This window comes from Sphaeramia orbicularis, chromosome 15 (assembly GCF_902148855.1).
Source record: "Sphaeramia orbicularis chromosome 15, fSphaOr1.1, whole genome shotgun sequence".
In the NCBI taxonomy this organism is placed as follows: Eukaryota; Metazoa; Chordata; class Actinopteri; order Kurtiformes; family Apogonidae; genus Sphaeramia; species Sphaeramia orbicularis.
Window position 1 is genome coordinate 19,516,221 of NC_043971.1, and position 27,827 is coordinate 19,544,047.

The window sequence follows — 27,827 nt, forward strand, 5'->3', positions numbered from 1 at the left end:
AGTGAATGTAACCTCCAGATGAATGTCCATACAATGCTGTTTGCTAAAAACATGTGGCTGTTAGGAGATAGCACACAAGAGCAGTGGGAGTAGACAGAGTGGAGAAGCTGAGGGAGTAAATCTACTCCTTGCTTCCCCCCTGCGTCAGGTTTATATGTGTGCGGAGTGTGCGGTGTGTTTCCAGGGGTTTCTTTTGCTGTCACAAAGACCCCTCTGAGGCCAGCTTATTTACCCTGCAGTAAAACCCGAGAGGGAGTATACCCTGCAGTAAAAGTAGAGAGGGGGCTCAGTGGAATTAGATTTAGGGCCGCCTCCGGCTCTCTGTTCTGTGTGTGCCATGAGGGAAAACCCACTCCGCTGCTCTTGTTCCGTTGTTCAAGTTGAGTTATGTTACGTCCACACTCAGGGGGTGAAACGTGCTGTATAACACACAAACAAGTTTCAGAAGAGTTTTTAATTAAAGAGAGAGGTATTACATTGTTCTCAGTAATTGGTTACATAGTGGCTGGTACAGTGACAAGATATTAATTCAGCATAAATAAGCAGTTGTGCAATTAAGGATTATTAGATTTCACAATGCTATTGCATAAGCACTTTCTTGACTGTACAAGATGCATTTTCACAGATGAATGCAAAATGTGCTTCAGGTTGTACTTTCAAGAATAATACTTTTCCAACATCTGAGGGAGAAAACATATCAGTTCAACAGGATCTTTTGTGCATGACATTGCTGGAAACCAACCAACCAGCATTATGTGACAAAATGTTGCATACACAGTACAGAAGGTGATGGCTCTGCGTCACCATCCACATGGCAAAAGGTACAGTACTGCATATGTCTCGCAAACATGCTCTACAATTTAGAGAATGTTATTTGTTAAGACTCTGACATTCTGAATCTCCCTCCTTGTGGAGAATATTGCTTTGTTACATTCCACTGTTTGATCAAGTTCAACTCATTCAGACAAATTCCAGGCTCAGACTTCTGGATTTAAAGAGTCTGCATGCAATACGAGAGCTGGTGTGTGTGATAGCAGCTAAAAGAACAAAGCTTACAAGCAGTTACATCCAAAGGTTGAGGTTCAAACCAGCAGCTATAAATCTTTGATCTGTGACTCGGAGATGCAGTTCTGTTGCTTTGTACATCATATACATCTAAAGTGGCAAAAATGGAAAGTTTGTAAACCATTATAATATTTTTTGCATTTTTGGCTGAGTTTGTATTAAAATAGCTATGGAATACAGATAAAGGATGTTTTTACATAACAAATTACAGTTAAAAATTCAGCAACTAATTATTCAAATGACATTTTAATGATGATTGTTCATTTTACTAAAAAGTCAAAATATTTGGTGTTGGTGCCTCATCCAAATTTTAGTAAAAGAGTAAATGGAATTTGAATGTGTTTATTTTGTATTTATTATGCTCATCATTCTTTATCTGTATTAAGATGTGCAAGTTGAGGTTATGTGTAATAAGACTTTCATTGTGATAATGTCTTGTATAAAATGGGCCCACAAACAAACAACAAAAAACTTTACAGGCTTCAGATTGTTACAGTGTGCTATGTTACAATTTAATGTAATGAACTAAAAGGTGAGATGTAATCCTCCTGTAGTTCAAATCAACCAAACGTCCACTTCAGACCATAAACAGACTGAAAGCTGAACATTCAATCCACCCACCATTTGGTGCTCTCTAGGTTTCTTGCTCTCTATTCCCAAACACTTATGATAAGTGGCTTCGGGTCAATATGGAGCAAGCAGCGTCAGAGTCATTCCAAGGCACTTGATTCTTTTCATTTCCTTATGTAATGAACAAAGAAATCAAACCCGTTCTTTAGCTAATGCCCTTTTCTCCAGGGTAAAAATGCACTTAATGAAATGAGAACACAATGCTTTATCAGATGCTACTCATCAAGTTTTCAAACACTAACTTTGGTAGGATGACTTGTGCACTTTGATAACCTTGGTGATGATACTGGCAGAAAAAATGTGGATCTTAGCAGATTTACCTACCATGCAATGTCTGTTCAAAAATAAATGCATTTAGCAAATGAAAGGGCATGGTCATACATTCAAATAGTAATAATATAAAGTTTTGAAAAGATGCTAGACACAGAAGGCAAATCTCTAAGCCTGAAAAGGCCAAAAAAACAAAACAAAACCCAACAACAACAAAACAAAAAAAAAAACCCAACACACACACCTCAGTGACCTAAGTTAATTTGAGATAATCATAGCACTGAGTGCATGTACAAGGATAAAACTAAACAACAGGCCTTGACACAGAGTATCAAAACAAAAGAATTACAGGTTAACTAAAGATAAGTAAAGAAAGTAAATTAACTACAGCCACAGAAAAAGGTTTAGACTGCATGTATTCACACAAACATAGTCTGTGCTTTACAGGCAGGTGAACTGAAGGTGGAAACGTTCAAACTACTTTGTGGTCTCTGGGACTATCCAGTTGCCATTGGTTGCCATGAAGCTGTAAAATGCCCTGTAAAACCTCCAACCAGACTTTGTAGCAGAAGAGGTACTGTTCCTGAAACGAAAGAGACAAAGGGCATGTCTAGCTTTTGGGATCAGAGGTTGAACTTTGAACTTTAACCCTTCTCTTGGCACTGACCTTTGTTTGAATCATCCCATGCCGCTGAAGTCTCATTTCCTTCACAATGTCGCTGACATTAATCTGGAGACAGACAGATAAATGTTAATCTGCAACTAAACCAAAGTGAAAGGACAAAAATTGTTAAATAATAAAACTAAAGGGATGATATCCACTCACAGGTAAATCATTTTCAATGAGGCTGAGGATTACGTCTGTGCAGATGAGAACTCCAGTGCGTCCGATGCCAGCGCTGCAGTGCACGGTGACCGGGCCCTTATGGTGCAGTGCCCTCAGGTAGCGAATGAACCGAACCAGCTGCTCAGAGCAGTGTGGGACGCCATGGTCAGGCCAGTGCGTGAACTTCAGGTGACGAACAAAGTGAGTCTCACCAGTCTGGAACAACAAATAGTTCAATGTGATGTTTAAGCAGACATTTTCAACTCAGGGTTTTCCATGGTCTCTCATCGGGGTATTTTCATTAATGTGTCATATTTTCCATTATTTTCCATATTTTACACTGGTCAGTAAAGTCATGACCCACTTTTATAAAAATCAAATAGACCAAATTTATATAGTAGTAAACACATGCAACATGTAATTGTGATTTTTTAAAAACAAAACATGCACATATTTTCATCACTGCACTGCAGAGTACATTAACCTAGAACCAACTGTTTCCACTTTAACATATACTGATAAGTGTATGTTTCAGTTCTACAATGTATTTCAGTTGTAAATAGAATAGAATAGAATAGAATAGAATAGAATAGAATAGAATAGAATAGACAAGTGGAGTGCTACTCCTGCAAGGTAGCACAAGAATACACCTCCATATATTCATTCATACTTCTTCCATACACTATTCAATTACAACAAAATAAATGTATAAAAAGTATAGAAAATATACAAATGTAAATCCATATTTTAACATATTTGTAGTCATATTTGGGTTATATCCTACCTATAAACCACACTTTAAACATAGCCTGTTATCCTTCAGTCATTGCCTACTATTGCCCACAAGTCAATACCCTAGTCCAACTTCAGGTGCCATTTAAAGGAATAAAATGGTTTTTAGCTTCTTTTTTTTTAACCATACACTTTGAAACCCACTTTTGGATCTCAATATCAGTTGAAAAACCTGACCCTGGGCCTCTGGGGTATTAGACTCTGTGCTTGGTTGGTTGGGGTTGGTATTGTGATAGGATTTGAGGGGTTTGATGTTATTTAATTAAAAATTGTGTGGTTTCATATCAGATTTGAGTATTATTAAAGAAAATGACAAGGCAGTAGATTTTCACATTATACTTCAGACTTCAGCAAAAAAAAAAAAAAAGCTCATGGGTGGATGGCTATAAGTGAATCTTAATGTTTTTGTGTGCCATAAAAAATGAAAATCACAAAATAATATGGTTTATACAATAGTGGTTGGATGTGAACTGAACATACTTCCCCCATTTTCATTTGGGTCAAGTGCTGCGCTCATGCTGTTACAATGATCCACACTACAACAGCACAGATTCCTCTGATATTTCTCACCTCTGTTTCAACCATGCGGATGACCTTTATATGGAAGTACTCCATATATTGCTGGTTCTCCAGGTGAAGCTGGTATTTCCCAGCATCCAGAGGCACACCCAGCCTCTCTGGCCAGTACTTGTGACATTTGATCCTTCCTCGTTCTACCTCCAGGGTCATCATGGCTATGACATCAGATTTGTTTTCCCAGATCATCTGCCAGAAAGCAAGCACTGTGGAAGGCAGAGGACCCTGGCAGGAGATATAGAAGAACTCTTCAGCTCCAACCTGCATGCGAATGTAGCTTGCATTGATGTAGTCCTGGTTCTCTCCGATGGGAACACGGGTTTGGTCGTCTAGAGGAGAAAGAAACAAGGCAAGTATTCAGTTGAGTGTGTGTGTATCTATGAAGTACAAGTGTGTCACTGCACAAATTCAGAATTGATAGACAAATTACACCTTCAGAAGCATTTCACACCTTAAAGAATGTCAGACTTTCCTTATGCTTGCAGATTCTTGATAAATCCGTCAATTTTCTATCATAAACAACAAACACTGCTACCTTGTTGTTTTGCCAAAAGTCAAGTAAACAACTTCGAGGTCTGGACTGAGGCTCTACAAACCAGCGCTGTGAAGACGCTTGTTGATGATGAGAGGGGTGATAGACCAAAAGCAGTTAGGAATGTTTTCTGGGTTAGACCCCCACCTTGGGCTTGTGGGGTCAAAAAAGCCACAGGCTAGAAATCTGGCTTTCTAAATAAAAAAGTTAAAGGGTACATGCAATGGATCGGATCGGTAAATAACATGGCTTTTTCCAAACCACTTGCACAAACAGGAGTTGGATCGAGCAAGAGGCGACAAGGCATATGGCGAGGTGCAGCGATATTCCACTGGGGGTCATTATCGTTTTCATCGCACTCATACATCTCAAGTCTGACCCTTTCCACCCTAATGCACAGACCTCTGAAGAGGGGAAGGAATTAAGCACTGTATTTGACATTAACAACATCCTCAAGTTAAATGTTTTAGTTTAACGTGTTCAATGCAATCAGGGCTGACCACAATATATCATAAAAGAACATGTAAATTACATTATTATATTATTTTCTGTTTTCTGTTTCTGTATTTCTTCTTCTTTCCTCTGTGACAATAATATGGTCCTGGTTGCAATTAAATTTGCTCATGATTTTTAATAAATGATATAATTAGAATAAAATAAAAGTTAATTTTTCTGAGCACCTTCAATGGCAGCTCACTGCTCCTAATGTGCTAATTGCTAATGCTAATGCAAGGTGCTGTTTGTGTACTAGGATGGGTGAAATGCAGTGACTGAATTTCCCTATAGGCTTAATAAAGCAAATTAACCTTTAACCTTCAATGATGCTGCTTCATTAATTAATTTACAAATCCCAGATAACAATGAGGTTACTAATGGATGACATCTTCTTGACCAGTTCTGACTTTATTTTAAAAAATGTACTGAGATAGAAAATTATTTGTTGCATATTTATTAGATAAGAGTTGTAAACTCCCTTTAGTAAGTGGCAAATTAAAATTAAGCAGCTTATTAAGTTGCAGACAAATTCCTGCTCTTGTATAAATACAGACATTGTGAACATCTATTTTTATAAGCTCTAGCACACCATTTTAAAAAATCTAACAGGAGTACATAAAATGAAGGCAGCTGGAAAAAAAATAGACAAAATAAATGTAAATACAAGTCATCACTGAGACTTACAAGGTAGGATGTCTCTGTAGCGGTTCTTGTCTCTGTTCTCAGGAGCTTTTCCCACCAGACAGTTGTCAGAGGGCTTCAGATGCTCCAGAGCCTGCAATGAATGGTGTGAGAACAATAACAAAAAAAGCACTTAATCATTTTAGACATTTCAGACAGGACGCTTACGTCAGTTTTAACCATTTAACCATTTATAATAGAATGACATACATTTGAGTTTGGCGGCTGCGCTGTTACAGAGACGTTCTGGAACAATCTGAGCAAACATGACACAAACCCTGAGATCACAAAACCTCCACCAGAGCCAAGGATTACTACTTACTATTTATGACGTCAGTACTTCTCAAATGTGATTTTATGCTCAGGAGTATTTCCCTCAAGTGATGGGAGTATTGCTGAACTTTAAAGCATATGCACAGCTGATTCTTAGTCAAGTCAGTATCCTCCTCAATATCTCAGCTGCAGATGTCAATTTGCTATAAGATTTAGGAATACTAAAATAGAGCATGTCTTATTCCACTACAAAATGTTACACTATATCCTTAAAAGACCATTTCTCCTGTGTTTTGTTGTTCATATACCCATATTTTATATTATTTTATCTTTTCATTCCTATTACTGTGTTGTAATAATATTATTTTGTTATGATTACTTAGGTCCTCATTTATATGTAGTCATATTTTCTGTGAGTTACCTGTATTTTCACTATAATTCTTAACCTTACTATTAACCTTAGCCTTGCATACAGTAAATCTTAACATCATTTAGGTAAAAAAGTCTTACTGGGTTTTCTGCCAACAAAAACTACCCTTCCTCCCAAAAAGTAACTGAGAATCATTATATATTTTTTAAATGATCACACTATGAACAAAGAAAACCAGTTTTCTGAAGCAGGACGCAGGGGAGGTGGAGGAGATGAGTTGCAGATATTTTGGGAATGATACAGAAGATTGATGTGGTTAGCACAGAGTAGACCGGATAAATGAATACTGTCTAAGTTTTAAAGCACACTAACTGGGGTCAGACAGACTAAAATACGGCATTAATGAATTATTGCAGAGAAATAAACTTGTAACTAGATCTAAGTCTGTGCCTGTCAGAGCTGATATAAAGTTCAATGATGTAAAGCTGAATGCCAGGCTATGAATAAGTACATTTATAGCATTTGTACAACAATAAAATGTGCACACTAGCCTAAAAGGCACACACCATGAACTCCTTAACCAGTTCCTGTTGGTCCAGTTGATGTTGCAGAATCTGGATGAGGGCCTTGACCCTGGAGCCTGAATACTCGCTGCTCTTAGCAGGAGTAATAACTGCTAAACTGGCCAGTTCCTCCTCTGAAACGATTGGTGAGCCTAAGTCAAAGGGATAAAAGAGAGAGTGCAGAGGACAATGGTGGTTTGTAAAGCCTAATGTAGATTTAATTATTATCATAGCACACTGAAATTAGAGGAGAAATTATACACCTGTTTGTGGTGGTGTCATTTCCTGGTCAGTGTGGTGAAATACATCATCTTCTTCTTCGCTGCTCCAACCATCTGACTGGGTTTTCCGGGGGTCTTTGCAAGACTGGTCCAAAAGTTTGGTCACAATTTGTTTCCTGGGGGAGTCAGTGGGCAGGGGTGAGACCACACCATTTTTACTCTTCAGTGGGAAGGGGTGAAATCATGCAAGGCTGAGCTCCCTTTCCCTGCATTTTTTTCCACCTAAAATAATAAACAACAGGCTAAACGTCTAGACACCTCTGTGATAGTTTTGCTTTTCAGTAGACACTTCCTAACCATTAGACTATTTCTGTCTTAATGGGGTTCAACACAGTCCATTAGCAGCAGTGGTGCTTTATTTATTTGTTGCTCTCTGCTGCCTCCCTGTGGTAAAAGGTGGGCCTCTGGGCAAACCAAACTCGAGAAGGGCAGGAACAGGAATGGAAAAGAGGGGAGGTAAGTATGCAACAGAAGCTGTAAGTGAGGTGTGAGGCTACCTGTCAGATGCTCCATGCAACATGTCAGTGACATTGAGGGAGGGGCAGCAAGCTTGGTGAGAAGGGGTGCTGTTACAGCTCTCCTGTTCCAACCGGAGGAGAAGCAGACATTAGTAAATGTTAGTAGAGAGGAGAAGAGGGTTAGGATGTAATTTCAAAACAATGCACTAGAATAACTACAAGGAGAGAGACAAAATATTGATATGGGTATAAAATGTACTTTCTCTTGTGAAATGTAATTCATACACTGATGCCAAATACCAACATGTTTGCTGTTAAAACACACTGACATGGAAATTACTGTTAGTGTTATTAAATTAAGACTCTCAGGATTCTGTGGAAATCACATGACAATGCAGTGAATGAATGCATAATTCCTTCTTTTTGTCTTTTCAGAGGTATTTTTTCATCTTCACTTACATAAACATGAAGTATCATATCACAGAATTGATGGTCAGTGCACTGTGATTCTACAATAATAATTACACTACATTCTATGTGTGTGTGTGTGTGTGTGTGTGTGTGTATATATATATATATATATATATATATATATATATATATATATATATATATATATATATATATATATATATATATATATATATATATATATACATGCTGGTGTCTCAAAGTGTGCCTTACCTGTTGAATTAATGTGTCATCTGTTACAACAGTCAGTCTGTGTTTTACAGGAGGGGGTGAAGTAATCAACACACCTGATTCATTTACCACAGGGTCTGGAGCTGCTTCTGAAACCACGATGAGACACAATGTTATGGACTGGGGCTGTGAGGGCTGTACAGGGTTATGATTGATAGTGAAAACTAAGACTTGCAAAGAAATTGCTGACCCTCACTCCCTTATATCATATCCACCATGCTGAGTGGGGAAAAAATAGATATATTATGAAGAAATTCTTTGACCTTTAAAAATATGAATATATATAGGATTTGGATTCATGTTTCAATCATCAGTTACTTGTGGTGGAGTGGGTGTAATTTGTAGTGTCAGTGCTGTCATATACGGTGGATTTAGATATGAAAATGTATTCTAGTTGTTCTGGAAGAGGAAGAAAATGATCTTTTTTACAGCTCAGAGCAATAGCTGACTTATGAGAAAAGGAAAAAAATAATCAGCTTCAAATGTAAAGAATCATTTAAAATGCAGGAATCTAACCCAATTTTTTCAAGAATGGCTAATATATATACTTAAAATTCCAATAACAAACATGCTATAGATTTTGTGATGAAGACATCTATAGACAAAAATGCATTCAATTTCACGAGGACAATTGCAAATAAAAAACAAAGCTGAAAGACTGAATAAAAATACGACTTAATTTAAACTGTAACCATTCTAAAATGTTTTACTTAAGCTATAATAAATAGAATTTAATTAGTTTGCTGGTTTGCAGCCAGGCAACCATTTAACATTCACGCTAATAGGAAAAACTCCTACCAGGAGGGCGCTCCACGGGTTTATTAACTATGACGTCAGCTATGGTACAGGTATCAGGGCTGGACACAGGAGCTGGCTGCTCGGCTAAAATAGCTTCAGTTTGAGCAGACATGTTGGGAGGCGTGGGTGATTCAGAGTAGGTCAGGGGCAGTATGTCTCTGCAGATGGTGAGCTGTACACTGCCTTCAGCTTTACGCAGGATATCCACCACTTTACTATGGCTCAGCCCAGATACAATTACACCGTTCACCTAAAATGAACACAGCAGGGGTCAGGGCTTTCACCACAGATAAGATAAGAAAAATCCAAACATTTAAGTTGTTTATTACCTCTAATAGAATATCTCCCACTCTCAGACGACCGTCCTGTTCAGCTACTCCACCAGAGCAGATTTCTTTTACTCTGAGCATGCTGCCATTGGTCCCCCCGACCAGAGCAAAGCCAAGACCTCCACCCTCTGGTTTAGTAAACTCCACTTGCATGATGCAACTCTGATAAGAGGAAGAGACAGTTTTTATTCAGGGATGAGGACCAGAAAATTTCATTATATTGGGAAAACATGAAACAGGTTTAATGAAAGCCTGACATCCATACACATGCAGGCAGTGACCCTCGGGGAGAGAATACATATGCAGATTGACACACAGTAGACTCATGTTACAGAGCGCAACAATTGAAAGAAACAATTGAAAATTTTGAAAAGACCTGACAAAGATAAAGGGTACAGAAAAGAGAATAAGACTCTGGAGACCATGGATCTTTGGACATGAAAAGGTGGAAAATGAAAATACACTCAGAAACTTACATCTTGTTCTTGTGTGAGAGAGAGACATCTGAATCGATCAGCTGTCCTACACACAGGTTCAGCTGAAAAGAGAGAAGAGTTATCTGTATGAAAAAGGAGCAAATTAGACAAAATAATGTTTTTACCAAATATAACTTAAATAGATGTTGATCAAACCTGGCTTTAAGTTTAGAACTGATTTACATATATGCGTCCAATTTGAGCCAATTAAATTTTCTAAATAGACACACAAAAAAAGCAACACACACCAACCTCCCACCTCTTCTGCCATTTTGAAAGAGAAGTGTTGATGGGTGCGTCTCTTCTATGACAGGTGAACAAGGCTGGTCTTTTCAGACTGACCCTGTCCACTGTCCCTTACGGCCACATGCACTGTCACCAAGCAACTGAGCTACCTGTCCTATAGACCGCTGACTGTATGGCATTCTGTGTGTGTGATGCCTACAGCTCTGCAGTCCAATACACCAGTGGAGGGCCAGAGGCTTGCTAATTATTAATCCTGCAGTCAGAGCCCAGGATCTGTCTGTCAACATTCAGATCACACACACACAAACACACACACATGCAAATACACACAGCTGCAAAGAGAACTATCTTTCAGCATCGAGCTCCGGCTTCACACCAGACAAAGGAGCAACAAGTAAACAAGTGAAAGGGCACCAATTATGGCGCTGATACAACATGTGGAGAGAGTTCAGAGGAGATACATGAACAGAGGATTTAATCAAGAAACAAGCTTTACCATCTTCAGGGGGAGACTCTTTTTCTGGAGAGACAGGGTCTTCAAAACGAGCAAAGAACTTCCTGTCCTTTTTCCAATCAAACAGACCTACAAAAGAAGAATGTATGTATTAACAGAAAACACTGCAATGCAATAAAAGTACTAATTCTAAATATGTAAAAGGTTAAGTAAGAAATGATCCCCTTCACGGGTTGCTAACCTTTTGAAGTAATGATTGAGCTTAAATATTCAACATATCTGGTTTCTAGGTGATTCATCACTGCATCTAACAACAACAATGCGTCTGTCATTGTGCAAACTTAAGCAGGTAAAATCATCCCATAAGTTGAAAGCCCTTACCATTCCATTTAGCCTTGGGAGTCACTGGCTGGTCCTCTCTGTGATAACAGAAAAATAAATATGAGAAGCAGTGGTGCACATAAAGCTAGTCCTACATATGACCTCGTGGCGCAACGGTAGCGCGTCTGACTCCAGATCAGAAGGTTGCGTGTTCAAATCACGTCGGGGTCAGGAAACTTTCCTATTAAACCCCTTCAGGCCGTACAACAAGTATGAAAGGTTCAACGGTCTTCAGCTCTTTGGCATCTTCTAAAATTTACAAGTCTTTGAACATGCTCTGAAGGTCACTGAATAGCGGTTCCATGGTGTAATGGTTAGCACTCTGGACTTTGAATCCAGTGATCCGAGTTCAAATCTCGGTGGAACCTGTATGTAGTCTGTCTGGGGAAAAGAGAACCAAATTCAACATCTGTAGAATCTCAGTTGTAATAAAAATCTGGGAAGCAGAGATATTGACTGGCTTGTGAAGTCCATAAAATAATACTCATTCACTGCACTTGTTCCAGGTGTGTGTGATCAGTTTAATCCATCCTGGGGTGTTCAGTTTTGTTTCATTAATGTCTGTGTTGAGTGACTCTCTTTAACTTAATAGTTATAGGATTCTTTACATCCCCCTTTCATGTCCTATGTGGTTTTAGACAAATTTTACACAAATCCCACTGACATTTTACCTCTGACCACTGAATTCAGAATGGCATCCATTAGATCTTGTTGTGTTCACAGACTTGCATGGGGTGGGAACGTTCATAACATATGTTCAGTCTAAATGGGTGTAATCTTTAGCTCTAATGATGCTCATGTGATTTGAACACACAGCCTTCTGATCTGTAGTCAGACACCCTCCCATTGCACCAAGAAGTCATGCATTACATCAGTTTTGACATTACCTTCCTGTTCTTATCAAACAAGAACTTGATCTCAATGAATCCTAACACAAATACCTAAAAATCTGGTTGATATTTGATAAAAGGAAAGGGATTTGCACAAGGGGAAAGTTTCACATGATCTTGTGGTGCAACGGTAGCATGTCTGACTCCAGCAGATTGCATTTTCAAATCACGTCAGGGTCATGAAACTTAACTATTTAACCCCTTCAGGCCCAATATCAAGTATGAAAGGTCTGACTATCTTCAGCTCTTTTAATGTAATCGTTGGCATCTTCCACTGTTTACAAGAACATACCATGATGACTTCCAACACAGTGGTTCCATGGTGTAATGGTTAGCATGCTGGACTTTGAATCCAGTGATCTGAGTTCAAATCTCAGTGGAACCTGCATGTGGTTAGTATGATAAATGGAACTCAGTACCCACATCAGTAAGATCTCCTCTTTAATATATGTCTTGTATTTGTATGATAATCAGTCAACTCAAGACCCAGCATGTAAACTGGGACACAGTACCAAATTTTTTTTACCCAAGATGTAATTTAATAGCTTATTAACAAGGATGAACTGGAGAAATATGGAGAATCATATATGATAGTGTGATAACAGTTTTTTTTTTACGTCTGGGTAAGCTCTCATTAGCCCTGGTCATTGTTCATCTTTAGTTGTTTTCGAAGTTCAGCTGGACAGGTTTTAATCTTGAAAGTTTCATCTCTCATTCAAAAGACTTGATCGGTTCCCTGTGCTGGTGAGGGAAAGCAGACTTATTAACGTGTAAGGGGAATGGTCTGAGTAGGTTCTGTTTCCCAGAGGTGGGTAATCCCAGGTTCATCAAGTCAAAGTCCTGCCATGTATTGGTTCCAACCTGCTCACTGAACCAGCCCATTTTGATGAGCACAACTCCTCATCCATGTAGATGGGATAATTAGTGGAATCACCTGCGTGATGTGAAAAGGTTGGAACCAATACATGGAAGGACTTTTGACTTGATGAACCTGGGACCTCTGGTTTTTCCCACATCTTAGTGATTCTAAGTGTCAGGGTCACATGTCTGGACTCACCTTAGCAAACCAACCCCCCCCCCCCCCCCCCCCCCCCCCCCCCCCCCACACACACACACACACACACACACACGGCCCTAACACATATTGTTGTAGAGAGGACAAAACAAGTCCAGTTGAAATTCAAAAACAACTAAGGATGACAAAAAAAAGAAACACTTTTGGCATCTTCCACTGTTTAGATGTCTTTCAACACACCATGACTGATACAGGTATGGTGGTTCCATGGTGTAATGGTTAGCACTCTGGACTCTGAATCCAGTAATCTGAGTTCAAATCTCAGTGGAACCTGGCTTTTAATGTGTCTGGGGAATAAGAACCCAGTTCATAATCAGTAAGTTGTAGATCACATGTCGACTGTAGGTAACCTCTTACGCAGTACAGTGTCTTACTACCCAAAGGTGTAGTTCATTCAGTTCATCCCTTTTAAAAAGCAATGAAATTCTATCTTTGGGTAGTAAAACTTGGTGAGTCAGTGAGTTCATTAACTTCTCATTCCCAGGGGTTTTATCTCTCTAAACCTTGAAACCACATACCTGATGATTTTAAGTTTCACTTTGCGTGGGGCAATCTCACAGGCCTTAACTGCGTCCTCCAAAGTCATTCCCAGGGTGCACCTGCCACTGATGTAGAGGATCTTATCATTGGGTTGGACACTGCCCTCCTCGCTTGCTGGGGAGCCTGGCACCACCTCCAGACAGTATATGCCCTGCCATTTGCTGCCAATGCCTCCTGTCAGCTTTATACCTGCAGATGGTGCATACATAAATACATCTAAATGATACTGACTGATGTGATGACTCACTCAAGATGTGTGAAAACATGTGCAGGGGCCCACCAAGTTGTCCTGATGGGGTCTTGTACAGAACAATGTCTGGCAGGCTGTCGCAGGGAGGCGGTGCCACCAGATTGGTAACTGCCCTCCCCAGAGTCATGCTCAATCGTCTTGGAGATGATCTGAGGATTGTCATGGCAACATCATCCGCAACACTGGTAACATCGTGCCCATTTACCTGGTTATTGACAACAAGGGAGGAATGATGCACACTTAATATGAAAACAGTGTTCATATAGTCGTGTTTCTAAATGTGAGGGAATTTTAAGCTTGTGTGTATTTGTGTGTACCGTGATGAGTCTGTCTCCTGCCCTCAGCCGTCCATCAGCCCTGGCTGGGTTGTCCAGTATATCCTGTATATAGTAGCAATTATCCAACTTGCTTCGGGTGATAGTGAATCCAAAGCTTCCACTTCGAGACTTAGTAAGGACCACGGTGAGCTCAAACTCTTTAACTAATCCCTGTCGAATACAGAAAGAATCACATTTTATCTTGCACCTACAAATATTTTCTGTTGCACTGAGTACAAATGAAACAGTAATGTACCATTGGAATTTTGAAACACAAAAAGGTATTCTCTTAATGTTTCATTACATAATCTCATTGAATACTTGACTCTGGTCAATGATGCCATTTCACGGTCTGTTAAGTCTGTACTGCAGACTCCTGCTATGAATAACATAACGTTGCTATGAGCCTGCTTCTGATCATAAACACAGAAGATTGTTTTGTAAATAATACAATTACATAACCTTTTATTCAATATTTGTTGTCATAGTATTCATTTCTTCAGTAAGTCGTGTATTAACCAGGATAATGTATAGCAGCTAGCCAATATAATGAAATTAAGGTGAAAAGAAAAGAAAAGAAAAGAGTGAGTCCTGTTGGGGTAATGACTGACTGTTGTAAATTATCTGTATTTACTTTCATAGTAGCATCAAAATCACTATAAGCCAGGAATTCACTGTATATAGTAAGTCCTAATGTTAACCTGCAGAATGTAAACTAGTGCTTTAACAACAGTATCTGTCTCTATGGAACTGGTTTCATTGACTCACATTTTTGACTCAAATGACATAGATTACCCTCGTGACAAATAAGTCAACAGACATACAGCAAACATGACAAACTGAACCATCAAACATATCCTCTCAGACATACTTTTCTTCGACTCTCTTCTTCCTCCTCGTCAAATTCATCATCGTCGTCATCATCTTTGTATTCCTTTTCTTTTTTCTCTGGTTCTTCCCTCACTGGTGGGTGGCTCGGGATGGGAGGGGGTAGCCCTGTGGTTGTCAGTGTAGGAGCAGAAGAACTGGCACATGGTGACACAGAGGAGATTATCTGGGCTGTAATGGGTGTCGCAGGTGGAGCAGGAGGCTGGGGCGGAGGCAGCACAGGCCGGCTGTTCTTGGACATAGCTTTGTAATGACTTGGAAGCAACCCCTGCTGGATGGGGTGGCGTTTAGCTTTGGGGGGTTGTGTTGTGAGGGGCTGAGACGGGTGTGCAAGGGAGCATGTGGTCGGGGTGTCAGTAGAGAGGCTGAGGGGCGAGACAGTAACCCCTGGGATGTGAGGGACGAAGTTCTGATTCTGTGAGTTATAACCGGACAACGTGTCAGAGGTTTGTGAGGTGAAAGCTGCAGAGTTTGTTGTTGAGGTATGACTGGCCAAACTTAAGGAGGGTCTGTGATGAGGCTCCAGGGTGGAGCTGATGGTCAGATACTCTTCATCTGCCATTATGGTCAGGCCATTTCCCACGAGGCAGTAGGTCACACTTCCATCTGCCTCTTCTCTAACTCCGCTGAAAGTAAACAAGACATGAAACAGATTTTTATACAAAGGTTTATCCAAATTCAATCCTTTTTAGCATTTTTGCCTTAAAATATTCCAGCGATGTCCATAAGAGAGTAAAGATTGGGATTGAAAAACTGAGCTCTGACATTTTTCAATTTCAGTTTTTGATTCTGCAAAAATCAAAATCTCCCCAAGTGTATTTTTCTCATTTCTAGTCTAATTCAAGATTTTTTTTGCTTAATTCAAGCAAAAAAAATCTGCCAATGGAGCAAGTGAAAATCATCTTGGTAAGATTTCTTGAAATAAGATTTTCAAGATCTATTGTCTAAAAATAAGTTCTTATATCTCACTTACAAGTTACTTTTTAGTTGATTGTCTTATTTTACGTGTGATGAGATATTTGGACTAGAAATGAGAAAAATACACTTTGTAAGATATTGATTTTTGCAGTGCAATCAACATTTTTGCTATTTTTTGCAGTGCTATTTCTTCATTTAAGTATTTTCTGCTTTGGCTCCAATGCAGTTGCCTCTCTTTTTCTGTGGTCACCCCTCTCCAGTATCCAGAAATAATACTCCCACAGCACTACATGTTTGGTTACATGCCACAAACGATAATCTATTGATAACGACATGAAAGAAAAAACATCAGTTAATTTACTAATACTTAGGATTTACAGTTTGTCACCTTGAAAGTGAAAACTGACAGCAAGTATTGCTGAATATTAGCGAATCATGAATCATTAGAGTCACTTTAAAGGTTTTTCAACAAAGTTTTGAGTCATAATTAGTCTAAATCTGAGATCAGTATTTAATCTTTTTTTCTGCAAATACAGATCAAGTTACAATTTTAATTATGTTTCATTCTTTATTTGTTATAATTGGTATATTTCAGGCATTGACCCTGAAAAAGCAAATCAGTCAATCCCTATTACACAATAATTAATAACGGGTTGTTATTTTAGTGATAAGGTAAAATTAAATTGAAAATGTTATGGCAAAGCATGGTTGAATTAACAAATGTAATATCATAGTGGAAAATAATACTTCAAAGTGTCATTATAATTTAGTTGACATCCAAAACTTATTCTTCTATAATGCATTACCTGGCATATACAGAACTTGAGGAACTCTTTGGACAAACATCCATAAGCATCACAGTCGTACTTGATGTCGTCACTGCCTCCTTTTCCCCGTCCTTCTCCTCCTCTTCTGCCTCTTTTTCTTGCTGCTTCTCTGTTTTCTCAGGACAAGGTATTGACTCTGTCCGAGGTTGTGGAGATCCAGAAGGAGGTGAAGTTGGTGAAGCAGGTGAAGCAGGTGAGGCTGGGGAGATGGGCGTCGGAGGTGAGGTGGGTGAGGTGGGTGATGGGGGTGATCGAGGAGGAGATGGGGGAGACTTGTTGTCCTCTGCTTCGCCAGGCGGACTCTCCTGGCTCGGTGGAGGTCCTGGAGCTGGAGGAGGTTCTGGGCTCTTCTCTGTTGTGTTGGTCAGGTCTTCCTCTTGGGTGGGGGGCTGTTTCTGGGCAGGTATGTTGATATCATAGTTAAATTTAAGGAGCTGGCTGTAGTCCTCCCCTAGTCGGATATCCAGAGACCGGGATCTAACCTCTCGGATGGGTGCAGGACTCTACAGATGACAAATAAAACAGTCTGTCTGCATTAATACGACTTTTGACACTGTATATTTGAATGTATGTATTTACGTTTGCGTTATCTCACCAGTGTATTGTCATCAACATCATACAAAACACCAGGACCTGGTCGACAGATCAACAGATGGACTTCAGATGGAGCCCCACGTAGCAGGAACAAAACCCTCTGGAAAAAACACAGGAAAAAGTTTGTGTTGATGCAGGAATATTTGGTTTCTGAGATTTTATTAAACAATATTTTTAAAGCTTTTATTGGAATCAAATAAATCCTCATATTATTTTATTCTGCCTCAGGTGCAAGCTGCTTTTACTGATCTTAGTAATTCCAGTTTCATTCATTATACTTTCATTATACCACCTGCAAAAACCTACAGTTAAAGCTTATGATTGCTTTATTTTTGCATCAAGGGAATGTAAAATTTAAATGTATTATATATCATAATTTTTTGTTTTAATGTTAGTTGTTTTAGTTCTTGTGCTCACGGCTGTTCTTTAGCATTTATTTACATACATTTTAATTGCTTTGATTATCCTTTTATTCCTATTATTCACAATATTTTTTACTTTACTGTTAACTGAGCTGTCTTGTGCTGTTTTTATCTTCAATGTTTTATCAAAGTTCCTGATTTAATGTCCTTTAGAATTTATTGTTGGCTGAATTACTTTTTATTGTTTTTATCACCACTGTAAAGTTTGCATAGAAATAAATAAAGGTTGAATGCATGCCTGAAAGACTGAATGAATGAGAAGTATCTTAGTTATGTTTAGATCTACACTGGAACTCATTAGTACCACAGCACAAAGGATTAAGACACATCAAACACTATGACACAACCAGCTTGCTATTTTTGTTGCTCGGGATTAAAGGATTTTTGACCAACTGATGAGACCGGGAATTTAAGAAATAACAGAGTGAAGTGTTGGAATTGTTTGTCCACGGCTCATCTGCTGCATGGCGATTACAACACCAAATGGACACTTTTAAGGATGTGTACACTGACAACATTCCAGTCTGATACTTACATTTTCCCAACAGACCTACATTTATTCACATCAAGAAAGACTTTTTGAGAAGACTTATTTCTGTCAAAAGACTCACTTAGATCTTACCTGATAAGAGAGGTCCTTGACGGGTTCTTTGTTGACAGACAGGATGACATCTCCCTCCCTCAGCTGTCCACTCTCAAGCGCCGGCTGCCCCGGGAACAGACGCTTGATGCGGACCACGCTGCCACGATCTGGACCCGAGTGCAGATGTGAGATGTAAAAGCTGAAGCCAAGCCCCGACAAACTCTTCTTTAGAACCACTTCATGTGTGTTTTCTAGAAAGGGAAGAGATTCAGGAAAATCTTAGTGTGTTGTGTAATCGTTAATCCTTCATCTGCAATGAGATTTAGCACATTGTGGTGGAAATGACATATGCGCCAAATCACATTTACCCACATATCTAGTAGTGTTAGGGTTGTTTATTTTCTGTAGGAATATCTCTAGTAATGAAATCCTAAAAAATGAAGCAATGATGTTTTGTGATTTGCTTCAAATCTTCTTTACAGCACAGAAAAACAGGCCTTGTAGAGATGACAAACTGTCCCTTTAACTAAGCCCCGGCAGTGAACAGGCAGCTTCAAGGTTTCAATGCGTGCAGTCTCCGGGGACTGAGGCAGCGTCAACCCCGGATGACTCTGACAGCAACCACAATGTAGCTGTCAGATGACGCACAGTCACCTCTGGGCCATGTGTGTGTCTGTGTGTTTGTGTGTGTTTGCCTGACAGTGTCTTCTCTTTTTTTTGTAAGCATATGTGCCCCTTCCTGTCTCTTCTCACCATCAGTCACAAAGCTGTAGTCCTTGGCTCGACCACTCAAGGTCGTTTCCATGGAGACTTCGGTCCTGGGGGGCTGTGTGTGTGACGAACTGTGGGCCGAAGGGGGGCAGGGTGAGTCAGGTCTCGGCTCCAAGACTACTGTAGGCTCCCTCTCCAATAGCAGGTTCACCACCTGCAGCAAAAAAATGTTATTTATTTGATACTTTCTTTCATTCATTTACATCTGACTAAAGTGGGAACAAACGACATGGGATCTAGTAGAATATGACAGTTGCAATAGTGTGAATAAATGTCACATCCTGCTTTGGAACTAAACTAAACATAATCTCATTAAGCGTTTTAATAACTCCTGTCATTTTTCTGGTCATTTTTCTGGAATGTTAGTAACACATACACCCATTTAGCAACAAACCAATCAATCAAAATTTATTTATATAGGCCAAATCATAACAAAAGTTACCTCATGGCACTTTACATATAAAGCTGGTCAAAACCAGATGAGACATAATTGTAGTCTGTATATGTGTGGTTTGACTGCATCTGTGTGTCTTTACCTCCCCGGTTCTCTTCAGGCACTCGACAGCTTGTTGGTGAGTCACGCCCCTCAGGTTAGAGCCGTCAACCTCCAGCAGTCTGTCACCTGTCATATGCACAAACACAAATCTCATCATCATTAGTAGCATCAATACATAAACGGTTTGTGTGGATGTGTGCGTGCGCCTGTGTGAGTGTGGGTGATGATGGACACGTCAACAAATCTAAAAGTCGTTTCTGTTCACTGAAGCATGAACCAAGGAGACACAGACAAAGCACTGTGGCTTCTGTAACTAAACATAGCTTTCCACATCAATAAATAATAAAATAAGAAAATACAGGCAGAGGGCAGTGTCTCTGTAGGTAAATACAGCCCCACATACTCCTAGTAGGTCATAAGTGATGGTTTAGAGCACAGGTGTCAAACATACGGCCTGGGGGCCAAAACCGGCCCGTGGGATCAATTTGTGAAATGCAAAAATTACACTGAAGATATTAACAGTCACTTTAGTTCAGGGGTTTAGTTTAATTACAGCCAAATTCCATCTCAAGTGGATCATAATAACCTATAAATAATGACAATTACAAATTCTGCTGTTTGTGTTAGTGTAAAAATGTAAAATTGCATGAAAATGTTTACATTTATAAACTATCCTTTCACAAAAAAATGTGTATAACCTGAAGAAACATAAACAACCTGAAATGACTTAAAATTAGTCAGTGCAATTTTAACAATATTCTGCCTGTTACAAAATGTTTTTGTGTATTTGTAGATCCACGGTAATCTTTAAGATGCAATGCACAGGTGAAAAAGAGAAGCTGAGGCATAATGTTGTTATAATTGCATTTATTTGTCTTTATAAATTTCAGTTTTTTCATGGTTGTTCATATTATTCACATTTTTAAAGGATGGTTTGTAGATATAGTTTTCATAATGTTATTTTATTTTATTTTTTTAATTCAATTTTTTTTTTTTTTTTCACTCCAAAACATAGAGAAAAGTTTGGAGTTGTATATATAATATTATGTAATTACCTCCACTAAGGAACGGCGGAGATTATGTTTTCATCAGGGTTTGTCTGTCTGTCCGTCTGTTTGTTTGTTTGTATGTTTGTCTGTTAGCAAGATAACTCAAAAAGGTTTGGACGGATTTGGATGAAATTTTCAGGAAATGTTGATACTGGTGGTGATTGGGGGGTGGGCTGATCTCCCTTGGGGGAGGTCTGCGCTCTCCGAGTGCTTTTCTAGTTATTTTACTGGTTTGGCCTCTTTCAGACCATCTTGGGAATGTGTGGCCCCTGAACTAAAATGAGACTGACACCCCTGGTATAGTGTTTTAGGAAGCGCTTATATGCTATACCTATGAGAAAATGTCAGTATCACTAAGGAAAACATCGCACTGAGCTGACTAAAAAGACTAACAGCCATGTTTAGAGTTTAATGTGTTGACTAATGCATTGAATTTTTAAAAGAGCTAACAGTGTTGTCACAATGCTTTTTGATGATGCAGAGAGAATAAAGTCATTGCCAAATTAGTTAAAATAACAAAAAGAGAGATTACCAATCTGAATGCGGCCGTCCTGCTCTGCAGCTCCTCCAGGAACCAGACTTTTTATGTAGATGCCTCCAAAACGCACACTGGTGTTTGTCCCTCCCTAAAAAGAATTATAGTAGTCAATGTCAAAGACCTCACATAACCCTCAAAGCTTGTCCTGAGTCATCGTGTAGGGATCTGAGTAACTGTGTATTCCAGCCAGTTACCTATTGGCCTTTCCTTTTTAATCTTGTTAATTGATTTGGCTGATGCACAACACAGTGATGTCACTGATTCCTTGTTATAATTCAATGTGTCAACACAGCAACCCTGCACTGGACTCAAGACTCTTCAGCTCTGAGATGGCTGTAGTCTTATACTTTGGTTGAATTTCATCTTAGAGATCAGCAAAGAAATGAAAACTCATCTACAAATCAATTTTGAAAAAAAATAAATAAATACTCACAGCAACACTGATGCCGAGGCTACCACTGCTTTTCTTCAACTCCACTGTTAACCTCTCCCCACTTTTTAGACTTAATATTGAAGGGGAGCGGGAACAGCCATCCTGAAATAAAGATGAAATGTGGGTTCAAAGGGTATTTGTATTCAGCAGGTTCTATAGTATGATAATGAGTCTTATCACAAGAGTCAGTGTGCTAATTGATCTAGCAGTTATCACAGACTACATTTACGTACACACTAATATTCAGCTTTTCCCCAATTCTGAAGAGAATATTCAGAGCAATCTGTTTACATAGAAACTGCAAATGAATATTCTCTCATTTTCCTGTTCACATACAGCCTCCCTCTTATGTTCCTTCAGACACCTGGGAAAATGTTGATTTTTTAATATTTGGCCATATCTAGGAACCTGTTGAAATCTTGTGTCATAATGTTTACCAATAGGTGTGTTTCTCCTCCTGACCAGAAATGTGGATTTTTCTTTGGAAGATACATCTCTACCAGAGAGTATTTTTGTCGTTACACCGCAAATTATTTGGTTCTTACCAAGATTAAAAAAAAAAAAAAAAAAAAAATCAGATTTTCAAGTGTTAGATAATTGATCTTGTTTTAAAAGTTAATTTCTTATTTTAAGTGTTCATACATCTGTAGACATGCTTATTTCTATATTTAATAATCTTAATTCAAGAAATGTTGTCAAGTGAAAATTTTTTGCTGCATGAACAGATATTTCACTTGTTTTGAGTACCTTTTTCCTCAGATTTACTGTTTTCATTTTGTTTTTAGACACCCCTTTTTTGCAGTGTACTGTAGCTGAACATAAACAGGAGTTGTGGGTAATCTGCAGTAAAACAAGTAAATTACATTCATTTTATGAATGTGCTGTATACATCCCTAGAGAACTGTCATAAAACCAACATAATATCAGCACATACCACATGTTTGAATTGGGAAAAAAAGCCTTGTTTGGTGGAATATGCTCTTTACATGGTGCCTCAGATGTAAAATTAAGAATAATGGTGGAATATTAGTGTGCATGTAAATGTCACTTAATGAACTTAGACCTTACTTGTATGGAGACAAAGTCACTTTCTTACCTGGGCATCGTGGATTCGAACAACAGGAATGTGAAGCCTCCTGGTCTGCTTTGGTGTTGCTATGCTGGACAGAGTGATGGCCTCCTCCAGTTCCTCTGCAGCAGGACGGAACTCGGTGCCGCTCAGGGTGGTCTGTGATCCAAAGCTCCTCTCCAACGCCAAACCGAGGCTGCTTTGACTCAGTGAACTCGTCCTGTCCTTCAGATACTCTGTTGGAAAAACCACCAGGTGGACAAAAGGACTTCAGTGCACATGAAGGTTGTTGGTAAATGTCATTACTATACATAGGTATGGTCTGACAGTGATTTATGGACTTTTCAGAGTGTATGCATAGAAAGCAGGTCTTACGTTTAGGCTGAGATACAATAAGCTCCACCTCTTCAGGGCTGCTCTGTAGGATGGCCGCAGCGTCGCTAAATGTCACACCTTCCAAACTAGTCTTGTTTAAGGAGATGAGACGTCCACCTTGGGTTTCAACCAAAAAAATCAACACAAACATTCAAGCAAAGCTGAGTCTTTAATGAGGCGTCACTAATAAAACTGTGCTGAGGTAGTTTCTGTTTCCAGTTTCCACCAGTGCTGTTCCGTACCAGGTTTTATTCGTCCATCTTTGTCCGCAGGTCCATCAGGCACAATGGAAGCAATGAAGATCCCGAGGTCAAGTTTACCTGTATTGTCTTCTCCCACAATTACAAAGCCTGAAACAGGACCAGAGAGGACATGAAGACAAAGGTCTTGTGTGAAAGAATCAGATAAGTCACATTCTGCTCATAAATGTTGCATGAAGCACACAGGGACGTGTTCCTCAAAAAAACTCACCAAAGCCTAGTTTGGGATCTTTCTTCAGTGTTACACAGATGATTTCTCTCTCTGGTGGAGTCCTAGTTGGTGTGTCGACTGCAAAACACATGTTTGTAATATTGTGAGTGGGCAACATTTGATATAAACCTCTACTGGATATGTTTGATTTACTATATATTCAGACGTTGTGTGTCCTGTTCAGAGTGTTGAAGAAAGGTCAAAATTCACACCAACAGGTAATATTGAATTTTCACTTCACTTAAAGTATGCATGATTGAGAAAGAGAATCAGAAAGGAAAATGTGCAAACTCCTTGCCTGCTGTTTTTATTTTTTGCTATTATCCTAGTTCCAAAGTGAGAACATTTACTTTTAGGTGATAGTGCTAACCCAATTATGCATCAAATATTTAGGATAAAAGACACAACTTAAAAGTGAGGGGAAGGATGAGTGGATGGGGGCATACTGGCAAGTTTTAAGTATATTCTTTATAAATATGGTGTTGAATTCCAGAGACATTAAGGAGCAGTGCTGTCCTAATGGTCCTATTGTGATGTGAGTTCTGATGATGCATGTTCACCTCGTATGGAAGAAGAGGCATCTGAGTCCTGCTTCTGTAGGGAGACATTGGACATCCTTCTGGGATTCGGCTCTGGGGTGCTACAACACATATGTGCATATTTGCGTTTAATCAAACTCTCCCCTCAGAGGTATTGAGTCATATTTTGTCAGTGAGGAGAATGTGAATATTTTCAGGAGCTACCTCCATGACGGTCGCTCTTTGACATCTCCTGTTTCAGCCAGCTCTTTGTTCAGGTCTCTGCTCATTTCTCGTCTCAGCTCTCTCTGCTGGCGGAGTCGTGCCTCCAGCTTGGCATTAATGTCATCACAGGACTTGGAGAGGGAGTCTGGTTGACCAGGTGACAAACCTACATGGTTCAACATGCCCTCTGAGCACGACATCCTCTTCAGGTTCAGGTTACGAGCTCGGTACACAGACATGTACTTATCCATGTTCTCATCTGAGGAAATAGAAGAAAAACGGGTGTTACTTATTCTACTCATTGATTTTTGAGTATGTCAATAAAAATCAACAGATGCTACACAATCCCTAAACTTTTACTCACCTGGTATCAAACTGTGGTTCAGCTGTCGTGAAGTCATCTCACTGTGGAACTTGTGTTGTGCGGAGCAGAGGTTCAGGAGATACTGAGCTATTTTTGAGCTCTCTGTGATAAAACTGTGTTTTTTCCCACTGGGCCCACCACACTCGATTATCAACTTACGACGCTGGGATCAGACACAAAATATCATACATTTATTTCTCATGATGAGTCTATCTATTTAAAATCCAATGCGAAAAATCTATTAGAAATGCCAATAATTCCTACCCCTGTAGATATGGAGTCTGTTTCCCTCCAGAGGAATCGCCTGGTGACGATCCGGAGGTGGTTCTTCATCTCATACACAATGATTCCTTTGACACAGACACCCAAAACTAACTCGCCAATCAGTGGTCTTTTCTCCCTCCCCACACGGTGGAACATAACCCCATATTCTGGGAGCTGCTGGGTAATCTGAAGGGATACATACAAGAAACATGCATTTGAAATGTAGTAATCTGCTGAGTGAGAATAGAGACATTTTCTAAATCTACAAGCAATATGAATAAAAGGGTTCAGGGATAGTCACTCATGAAGTCATTTTCTTCTACTTTTCTGCTAATATTCATGTTACTGATCAAACTTAATATAAGTTTAGTCTGTCTTTGCTATATTTTTATTTTTTAAATTAATTTATGTGACATTTGTCAGGTGTTTTGCATACAGCCACAGAAAAAAATATTAGACCACCTTTGTTTTCTTCAATTTCTTCTTATTTTAATGCCTGGTACAACTAAAGGTATATTTGTTCGGACAAATACAATGATAGCAACAAAAATAGCTCATAAGAGTTTAATTTCAGAGGTGATATCTAGCCATTTTCCATGGTTTTCTTGATAACAACCAAAATCACTTAAGTTCTTACATCAATAGCTATGGCATTGTACTTGACATGTACATTGACATGTATTTTTCATAGTTAGTATTTGATTGCATAACCATTGTTTTGATTAATTTGATGGTCTAATAATTTTTTCTGCAACTGTATGCATTAGTAGGTTTCTCACTTTGCATACATTAAAAAAGGATAATTTCAGTCTTGATTAATTATGCTTTGAGGTCAAAAATGTAGTATATGATGAAAAAACAAAATGAGCCATAAGTGAAACTGCATCATGACTCTAGCTACCTTTAGATACTCTGTTTCTGCCTCTTCTGGAAGCATCTGGGCATGACTTGCATGAAGTCTTGGCAACTCTTCTTTAACACTGGGTAGAGCCAGCTTTTCTAGCATCCTCTTAGACACGTAATGCTCCGGCTGGTAATAATTCTTACCATACAGCTAGAAGGACATATAAAAGAACCAAACATGTTGCTGTGGCACACAATGAAAGATAACGCTGGTATTTTAAGACCAAAGCTGAGCATTTGTCTTTCTGTCCTCAGTACCTCTGGCATGTAATCCCCAAACTCAGCCTGCAGAGCAAGTGCAGCCAGAAACAAGCCAGTCTCCTCATTACAGTAAAGCTTGTCCTCTAAAATATCCTTCCGCAACTGTAAGTAGTACTGGTGACGTGTCAGTCTGTGCCTGTGGAAACATGAAAAAAGATAGTCAAGAGAAAAATGTTAAAATGTTATTTTTCATGATTCATTTGCTATATTAGAATAAAACAGTACATATACAATATAGATTACAATAAAATAGTAATAACAAAATAAACATTTGAATAAAATAATACTTAGAAAATAAACATTAGAATAAAATAGTACTTACAAAATAAAAGAGATGTCGTCGACAAAAAATTTGACTCTCAGAAAGACCAAAAAAGTATCAATCTGCCCTTTTTTCCAGGTGTCAGGAGCAACTTTGGAGATTTTTGTTTCGTGGTCCAAAAAGAAGTATTCATCATCTGCAAAATAAAATATTTTTTAATAAAAAAAAAAATACATGTAGAGCATTTGTATATCATAAAATATGATGATGTAGTTCATCCACCCTCATAACAAGCTGTACTATAGAGTATTTTATAATTATGAATGATGTTTCTTGTGTGCAATATTACGCTAAAAAAGGTCCTAACATCTGTGTCTTCTTACCATCTATGAAGGCAAGACCAAAGTAGAAATGCTCCACTAAGTTTGCATGAGCCACCACCATATCAAACACATCTCTTGCTTTGGATTTAGTGTCACAGCGAACCATCACATATTGTCCATTCGGCAGCACGACAGTCACTTCTCTCTGGGACGAACATGAACGTCCCTTTCTGGACTGTGAAGGACACACAAATACACAAAGATACATGCACACCAATACAGTAAACCCACTAGCACATGCACATACAGATGCAAACAAACATATTTTAGCATGCAAAAAAAGACAGGGACAGTATTAGAATTAACAAATTGTGTGAAAAAGCAACTAAAAATGCTGATCGGAGGAAAATCTCAACTTACGACGATAGAGCCTGGAAGCTCGAGAACAATTTGTTGTTCATCTGGCATTCTGATGAACTCAGGACCCAAAGCCTGGGGTTGAAAACAGGTATGATGTTAGCTTTAAAAGCAGCAACACATCTGAGAAGCTTTCGTCGTAGTGTAAATGCTTTGCACCAGCACCCTGTACCTTAGTGATTCTCTCTTTTCTTACACAGACAAAACTAAAGTTACCTTCGATTTCCTCTGGCTCAGGCTGATGGAGGACTCGCTGAAGGTGATCGAAGGACTGTGAGATCTGCCTGATGTCTTGGGAGAGATGTCATTGTGGATGCTCCTTCCAAGCCAACTGCAGTTACTGTCCCTGTGACGAACCCCACGATGGAGTCTGAGGAAAGAGAGGGGTGGGGAGGACAGGTTGTGTAATAGTTGTACAGAAAAAAAGTCAAACTCTTCAGGGTACAATGTCATTTCCTCACAAAGTCGGTACAAACAGTGAGCTAGGAAAAAGATTAAGCTGACTAATTCTGTTTTAGACATGCAGAAAGCTCTAATAGTTAGACAATCGTTGTCTTAACACAGTTTTAGTGTTTTATAAATGTTA

At 39.0% G+C, this 27,827-nt stretch overlaps 1 protein-coding gene and 4 non-coding genes across 13 annotated transcripts in view; 4 read left to right on the top strand and 1 right to left on the bottom strand.

The window, feature by feature from the left end:
* Positions 1-435: 435 nt before the first annotated feature.
* The window catches only part of ptpn20 (protein tyrosine phosphatase non-receptor type 20), a 37,733-nt gene continuing 10,341 nt past the window's right edge, over positions 436-27,827 (bottom strand). For 3 of the 9 annotated variants that reach the window (XM_030155988.1, XM_030155990.1, XM_030155986.1), the window contains 40 exons: positions 27,458-27,611; positions 27,245-27,316; positions 26,885-27,059; positions 26,562-26,697; positions 26,237-26,375; positions 25,977-26,129; positions 25,076-25,261; positions 24,812-24,974; positions 24,448-24,706; positions 24,265-24,344; positions 23,705-23,782; positions 23,476-23,583; positions 23,234-23,350; positions 22,886-23,094; positions 21,790-21,891; positions 21,351-21,444; positions 19,810-19,895; positions 19,256-19,427; positions 18,542-18,753; positions 17,499-17,597; positions 16,883-17,406; positions 15,142-15,784; positions 14,271-14,441; positions 13,984-14,158; positions 13,682-13,892; positions 11,199-11,236; positions 11,059-11,124; positions 10,860-10,946; positions 10,118-10,179; positions 9,642-9,803; positions 9,313-9,562; positions 8,497-8,603; positions 7,852-7,934; positions 7,337-7,470; positions 7,077-7,225; positions 5,871-5,961; positions 4,154-4,488; positions 2,792-3,007; positions 2,633-2,695; positions 436-2,548 (listed from right to left, as the gene is read on the bottom strand). In XM_030155988.1, coding sequence (XP_030011848.1) covers positions 2,438-2,548; positions 2,633-2,695; positions 2,792-3,007; positions 4,154-4,488; positions 5,871-5,961; positions 7,077-7,225; positions 7,337-7,470; positions 7,852-7,934; positions 8,497-8,603; positions 9,313-9,562; positions 9,642-9,803; positions 10,118-10,179; positions 10,860-10,946; positions 11,059-11,124; positions 11,199-11,236; positions 13,682-13,892; positions 13,984-14,158; positions 14,271-14,441; positions 15,142-15,784; positions 16,883-17,406; positions 17,499-17,597; positions 18,542-18,753; positions 19,256-19,427; positions 19,810-19,895; positions 21,351-21,444; positions 21,790-21,891; positions 22,886-23,094; positions 23,234-23,350; positions 23,476-23,583; positions 23,705-23,782; positions 24,265-24,344; positions 24,448-24,706; positions 24,812-24,974; positions 25,076-25,261; positions 25,977-26,129; positions 26,237-26,375; positions 26,562-26,697; positions 26,885-27,059; positions 27,245-27,316; positions 27,458-27,611 — 6,472 coding nt within the window. In that variant the 3' untranslated portion in view covers positions 436-2,437. Of the gene's footprint in view, positions 2,549-2,632; positions 2,696-2,791; positions 3,008-4,153; positions 4,489-5,870; positions 5,962-7,076; positions 7,226-7,336; positions 7,577-7,850; positions 7,935-8,496; positions 8,604-9,312; positions 9,563-9,641; positions 9,804-10,117; positions 10,180-10,859; positions 10,947-11,058; positions 11,125-11,198; positions 11,237-13,681; positions 13,893-13,983; positions 14,159-14,270; positions 14,442-15,141; positions 15,785-16,882; positions 17,407-17,498; positions 17,598-18,541; positions 18,754-19,255; positions 19,428-19,809; positions 19,896-21,350; positions 21,445-21,789; positions 21,892-22,885; positions 23,095-23,233; positions 23,351-23,475; positions 23,584-23,704; positions 23,783-24,264; positions 24,345-24,447; positions 24,707-24,811; positions 24,975-25,075; positions 25,262-25,976; positions 26,130-26,236; positions 26,376-26,561; positions 26,698-26,884; positions 27,115-27,244; positions 27,317-27,457; positions 27,612-27,827 lie in introns of those variants that run through there. The other 6 variants (XM_030155991.1, XM_030155989.1, XR_003937487.1 and 3 more) reach the window with 6 other exon arrangements.
* On the top strand, positions 11,298-11,369 carry trnaw-cca (transfer RNA tryptophan (anticodon CCA)). Its single transcript has one exon. It is a non-coding gene; the product is annotated as a tRNA-Trp (tRNA).
* Positions 11,495-11,566, top strand: trnaq-uug (transfer RNA glutamine (anticodon UUG)). The gene has a single exon. It is a non-coding gene; the product is annotated as a tRNA-Gln (tRNA).
* trnaq-uug (transfer RNA glutamine (anticodon UUG)) lies at positions 12,402-12,473 on the top strand. Its single transcript has one exon. It is a non-coding gene; the product is annotated as a tRNA-Gln (tRNA).
* On the top strand, positions 13,365-13,436 carry trnaq-cug (transfer RNA glutamine (anticodon CUG)). Its single transcript has one exon. It is a non-coding gene; the product is annotated as a tRNA-Gln (tRNA).